Source organism: Eimeria necatrix, genomic scaffold (assembly GCF_000499385.1).
Source record: "Eimeria necatrix Houghton genomic scaffold, Enh_scaff406, whole genome shotgun sequence".
Classification (NCBI taxonomy): Eukaryota; Apicomplexa; class Conoidasida; order Eucoccidiorida; family Eimeriidae; genus Eimeria; species Eimeria necatrix.
Window position 1 is genome coordinate 11289 of NW_013654791.1, and position 6228 is coordinate 17516.

Genomic DNA, 6228 nt, shown 5'->3' on the forward strand with positions numbered 1-6228 from the left:
GGGGGGGCCCCCGGGGGGGGGGGGCCCCCAGGAGGGTCCTGAGGGGGCCCCCCGAAGTGGGAGTTTGCTGCTGCGGGGGCCCCATGCATGCATCCAGGGCTGCTGCTTCCAGAGTTGTTAAAGATGAAAGAGACCCACTTTCTAGCCACAAAGAAGGAGTTGTTGCTCTTGTAGTTGCTTCCGAAAGGGGGGCCCCCGTGGAGGGGGGCCCCTGTGTCAGTGGGCGCTTCAGGGTCAGCGCTGGCAGCAGCACTGCGCCGCAAGCAGCAGCAGCAGCAGCAGCAACTGCAGCAGCAGCAGCAGCGGAAGCAGCAGCAGACGCAGCAGACGCAAAACAGAGGCGGCAGCGCGAGAGAAAGCGGCAGCAGCAACAGCAGCAGCAATAGCAAAAGCAACGGCAACAGCAACAACAACAGCAGCAGCAGCAGCAGCAGCAGCAGCAGCAGCAGCAGCAGCAGCAGCAGCAGCCCACCTGCTTCGCAGCCTGTTTCTTCTCCCTCTTCTGTAATGCTTTCCTTAAGGGCCCCCGTGGGACTCAAAGTCTCTTCGGGGGGCCCCCCAAACACTTTGCATGCAGCAAGGGGGCCCCCTGGTTCGAGGGGCCCCTCAGGAGGGTACCCAGCTGCTTCAGTACCCTGGAGGGTCCACCGGGCCCCGTGCGCTGCTGCTGTGTCTGCTGCAGCAGCAGCAGCAGCAGCAGCAGCAGCAGCAGCAGCAGCAGCAGGGGGCCCCTGCCTTGCCAGCTCACTGTACTGCTTGAACCTGGCAGCAGCACATGCTGGGTGGTTGCAGCTGAGGGGCCCCAGGGGGGCCCCCGGGGGGCCCCCGTGTCCGCCGGGGGCCCCCCTGGAGGGGCCCCCCGGGGCCCCCGGGGCCCCCGGGGCCCCCAGGGGGGCCCCCAGGGGGGCCCCCAGAGGGGCCCCCGGGGGCCCCAGGAGGGTGTGGGGCCCCAAGACGAAAGGCTTGGGTTTTTCGATTTGTTTTGAAAATCCAAAATCCACAATTTTAATATGACCATCACTGTTGATTAAAATGTTTTCTGGTTTTAAGTCTCTGTAAATAACCCCGAGGCCTGGAGAAAGAAAAGAAAAAAGAGAAAAGAAATAAAGAATAAAGAAATAAATAAATAAAAGAATAAAAGAAATTAATAAATAAAAGAATAAAAGGGATTAATAAATTGAAGAATAGAAGAAATAAAGAAGTGAAGAAGTGAAAGAAATAAAAGAAGCAAATGCAGGGAAAGGAATGATGGAAAAGAAATAAGAGATATAAAAGAAATAGTGGAAAAGAAATAAATAAAAGAGAAATAAAAGAAAAAGAAATAAATGAAAAAGAAATAAATGAAAAGAAATAAAAGAAAAAGAAATAAAAGAAAAAGAAATAAAAGAAAAAGAAATAAAAGAAAAAGAAATAACAAAAAATGAAATAACAGAAAATGAAATTAAATGAAAGGAATTTGAAGAGAGTGGAAGGGAAAAGAAATAAAAAATAAAAATAATAAAAAAAGAAATAAAAAGATTAAAGAAACAAAGAACTGTTAAAAGGGAACAAAAGATTTGAAAAATAAAAAAGAAAAAGAAAATAAAAAGAAAGTAAAAAAAGAAAATAAAAAAAGAAAATAAAAGAGAAACAAAAAGAAGAACAAAAGGAAATAAAAAGAATTAAAAAGAAAATAAAAAGAAAATAAAAATAAAAATAAATAAAAATAAAAACAATTTGAAGTGCTTACTGTGTATGTACAGCAGAGCCACCAAAACCTCTCCGGCATAAAATCGAGCAGCTTCCAAACGCAGAGAGCCTTTGCGACTGCATGCAAAATTAGGGTTTAGGGTTTAGGGTTTAGGGTTTAGGGTTTAGGGTTTGCGGTTTAGGGTTTGCGGTTTAGGGTTTAGGGTTTGGGGTTTGGGTTTAGGATTTAGGGTTTAGGGTTAAGCGGCTCGGGTTTGGGGTTAAGGGGGTTTGGGGTTTAGGGTTTTGTGTTTAGGGTTTGGCGTTTAGAGTTTAGGGTTTAGGGTTTAGGGTTTAGGGTTTCGAGGCTGAGGTTTGGCGGTTAGTATTCGGGTGAAACCCTAAACCCTAAACGCTAAACCCTAAGCGCTAAACCCTAAACCCTAAACCCTAAACCCTAAACCCTAAACCCTAAACCCTGACTCACTTGAGAAGAGAAAAGAGTTCCCCCCCTCCAACGAATTCCATCAGCAAGAACAAGTGCGTCCTCGTCTGGAACGTCGTGAGCCTGAGCGCCAAACCCTAAACCCTAAACCCTAAACCCTAAACCCTAAACGCTAAACCCTAAACCCTAAACCCTAAACCCTTGACCGTGCAGGTCTGCAAGCAGCGCCGCTGCCCAGTTGGAGCCCTTTCGGGGCCGATGCATGTCACTAACTACACCAGAGGGCTTAGAGTTTAGGGTTTAGGGTTTAGGGTTTAGGGTTTAGGGTTTAGGGTTTAGTTTCATAGGGTTTAGGGTCTAAAGCCTAGGGTTTCTCGTCTAGGGTTAAGTGACTTTCAGGGTTTAAAAGCGAGGCGAAGGACCCTGTGGGCAGCGCCCAACGCCCAGGGCTTAGGGTTTAGGGTTTAGGGTTTAGGGTTTAGGGTTTAGGGTTTAGCGCACAGGTTGACGACGAGAGGATGGTTCATGTTTCTCAGAATCTTCTTTTCATTTAAAACATGAGTTTGCTGCTTCGTCTGCAGAATTTGATACTTCCTTAATCTCTTCACAGCATAAGGAATGCTTTCCAGGGCCCCCCGCAGTTCGCAGCAGCAGGGGGCCCCCTCCTGGGGCCCCTCTAGTTCCTGGGGGCCCCCCAGGGGGCCCCCCAGGGGGCCCCCCAGCGGGTCCCTCAGGGGGCCCCCCAGGGGGCCCCCCAGGGGGCCCCCCAGGGGGCACCCCAGGGGGGCCCCCAGGGGGGCCCCCAGGCTCCGCCCAAGGGGCACTCGGGAAGGCGAACCCAGGGGGGCCCCCAGGGGGGCCCCCAGGGGGCCCCCAAGGGAAGAAGGGGAGAGGGGGGGGCCCCCAAGGGGGCCCCCAAGGGGACAGGCCCTGCAGCGCTGAGCCTCTCGGGGCTTTAAACGAGTTATGAAGACTCGGCCTAATGTGCCCGTGCCTGAGAGAAACAAAACCCAGAAATTAGGGTTTAGGGTTTAGGGTTTAGGGTTTAGGGTTTAGGGTTTAGGGTTTAGGGTTTAGGTATTCGCAACCCATAGCCAGCCCCAGAAGGCCCTCTGGGGCCCCCCAGGGGCCCCCCACAAAATCTCCTGGGGCCTCTTTGGGGCCCCCTAGGGGCCCCCCTTGAGATGTCATGGGGCCCCTGTGGGGGGCCCTAAGAACCCTCCAGGGGCCCCCTGGGGGCCCCCCAGGCGATGTCGTGGGCCCCCTCTGGGGCCCCCTAGGGGCCCCCCGGGGGCCCCCTGGGGGCCCCTCGCGGGGGCTTTTAGGGCCCCGTAGGGGCCCCCTAGGGACCCTCTACGGGCCCCCTAGGGGCCCCCAGGGGCCCCCAGGGGCCCCCTAGGGGCCCCCAAGGAACCCTTTTTCCGAGGAGTTTCTTACCTACTGTTCTTATGAATTTGAAGTCTTGGGGCTCCCATGAGGAAGCAGCAAAGAAGGCCTTTTGTTCCTCAATTGAGGGGGCCCCCAAGTACCCTATTTGGGTGTTGGGGGCCCCCCAGGGGGCCCCCCAGCGGCGCTGCTGCTGCAGCAAGCAGCAGGTGTAAACCCCGGGGGCCGAGGGGCCCCATGTGGGGCCCCCCAGAAGCCCGCTGCTGTACCCTTCAAAGGGGGGGCCCCTGAGGCCCTCTTCTGGCTTGGGGGGCCCCCCCAAGTGCTTGGGGGCCCCCTCAGGGTCCTCTTGGGAACTGTACCTTCCCTTGGGGGCCCCCGGGGGCCCCTTCTTGGCAGGGGGCCCCTGCCGCGAGGAAGCCGTTAGGGCCACTGGGGTAAACTGCATCAAATGGGGGGCCCCCCCCTCAGCAAAAAGGGTATCTTTGGGGGCCCCCTGGCAGTCGGGGGCCCCCGAGGCCTTTCTCATGGGGGTACCGCTGCCGCTGGCTGCTGCTGAGGGCCCGCTCTTTTGTCCGCTGCTGCTGCTGCTGCTGCTGCTCCCGTTGCTGCTGCTGCTGCTGTTGCTGCTGTTGCTGCTGTTGCTGCTTCGCTCGCTCGAGGGGCCCCCCAGGGGCCCCGCAAGCGACAAAACCCCCCTGGGGGCCTCGGGGGCCTCGGGGGCCTCGGGGGCCCCCCGGGGCCCCAGGCAGTCCCTGCTGCTGGGCCCTGGGGCCCCTGCTGCCAGGCCCAGCAGGGGGCCCCCAGGGCCCCCGGGGGGCCCCTCGGGGGGCCCCCCGGGGGGCCCCCCGGGGGGCCCCCTGGGACTCTCTAATGCTGATTTGCTTTTGCTGCGCTGCACTGCCACTTTAAAGGCCCTTTTGAGCCAGCTTATGGGGCGGCTGCCCCTTGGGGGGCCCCCAGGGGCCCCCAGGCTGGGGGGCCCCCCTTGGGGGCCCCCCTCGCCCGTGGGGGCCCCCGGGAGAGAAGCTGAAAGGGTCAAGGGGGCCCCCTGGCTCCCCTCGCAAAAATCAGTACCCCATGCCAGCACTGCGGCTGCTTTGGGGGGCCCCTCGGGGGCCCCCTTCATGAGGTACCCTCCCGGGGGGCCCCCCGGGGGCCCTTCCGGGGGCCCCCTTGAGGACCCGGCAGGGGCCCTTTTGGGGGCCCCCTCGAGGGGCCCCTCGGGGGGCCCCTCGAGGGGCCCCTCGGGGGGCCCCTCGAGGGGCCTCGAGACCTTAAAAGCGAACTTAAAAGGGACAGGGGGGCCCCCTGCTGCAGCAGCAGGGGGGCCCCCAGGGGGCCCCTGTGGGCCCTTTCTGCGGGGCAGCAGCGGGGCCTCTTTTTTCGGGCGAAAAACTTTAGAAGCACGCTTCGAAAAGGTGCTGCTGCTGCTGCTGCTGCTGCTGCTGCTGCTGCTGCTGCTGCTGCTGCTGCTGCTGCTGCTTGTGCTGCTGCTGCTGCTGCGGGGGCTCGGGTGGTGGTGCAGCAAAAACGAAAAGATGTGCTTGCTGCGAGCAGCAGAAACCCTTGCTGCTGCAGGGGGCCCCCCGGGGGCCCCCTGCTGCAGCAGGGGAAGGGAACGGGTCTTGCTGTTGCTGTTGGTCATTGCTGCTGCTGGGGGCCCCCAAGTCTCCTTTTGCTGCTGCTGCTAAAAAGAGACAGAAGCAAATAAATCTTTTAAGAAACCAGGGGCCCCTGGGCACAGCAAGCAGGGGCCCCCCTTCCTCTCATTTCGCTGCTGCTGGCACTCCCGCTGCTGCTGCTGCTGCTGCTGCTGCTGCCCCGCTGCAGCTGCTGCTGCCGCCCGCGCTGCAGCTGCTGCTGCTGCTGCTGCTGCTGGTTCTGCTGCTGCTGCTGCTGCTGTTGGTTCTGCTGCTGCTGCTCTTGGTGGCCTTGCGGTGTACGTACACCTCAGTGGGGCTGCAGGCGGCGAAACGCCGGAGCTGCGGATACACCCCAATCTGAAGAATGGGCCCCTCGGTGCAGCAGCAGCAGCAGCAGCAGCAGCAGCAGCAGCAGCAGCAGCAAAAAAGGCTTCATGGGACTCTGGAAATACCCTGGAAATGAAACAAAGCAGCAAAGAAAATAGAAGTAGGAAGCAGAGAGAGCAACCAGTCGGCGGCACACGGGAGATATAGCCTATCGGCAGGGTTTAGGGTTTAGGGTTTAGGGTTTAGGGTTTAGGGTTTAGGGTTTAGAGTTTGGAGTTTAGCGCTCGGGACTTGGGGCTCGGGATTTAGGGCTTGGGCTCTTTTCTTCTTACTCTTTTCTGTGGTGTATAGAAGGGTTTAGGGTTTAGGGTTTAGGGTTTGTGGCTGCGCCGAGAGCCTTTCCTAGCTGCAGGGCGGGAAGAAATGGAAAAGAAGAAATAAAACATTATTGGAAATGAAAAAAGCAAATTAATTATCCTTAGAGCACCAGTTGGGTCTAAAAAATCTGAAAATGGCGAAGAAAAATAGGAAAATATCAGCAAACAGCAGCAGCAGCAGCAGCAGCAGCAGCAGCAGCAGCAGCAAGACAGAGTCACTTGGGCCTGCTGCAGCAGAGGACGAAGATAGGGAGTTAAAGGCCGCCGAATTAATAATTACTTTTATTTTTCTTTTTTATTTTTATTTTTAATTTGCATTTCTTCTTTATTTCAATGACTTTCGGCCTTTCTTGAGGTGTACGTACACCCGAGCGGCTCC

At 57.1% G+C, this 6228-nt stretch overlaps 1 protein-coding gene across 1 annotated transcript in view; it reads right to left on the bottom strand.

The window, feature by feature from the left end:
* ENH_00051460 (hypothetical protein, conserved) overlaps positions 1 to 5147 on the bottom strand; it is a gene marked incomplete at both ends in the record, with an annotated part of 10675 nt that extends 5528 nt beyond the window's left edge. The window contains 4 exons of the mRNA XM_013583660.1: positions 473 to 762; positions 2156 to 2236; positions 2615 to 3107; positions 3551 to 5147. Coding sequence (XP_013439114.1) covers positions 473 to 762; positions 2156 to 2236; positions 2615 to 3107; positions 3551 to 5147 — 2461 coding nt within the window. The remainder of the gene's footprint in view (positions 1 to 472; positions 763 to 2155; positions 2237 to 2614; positions 3108 to 3550) is intronic.
* Positions 5148 to 6228: the final 1081 nt, after the last annotated feature.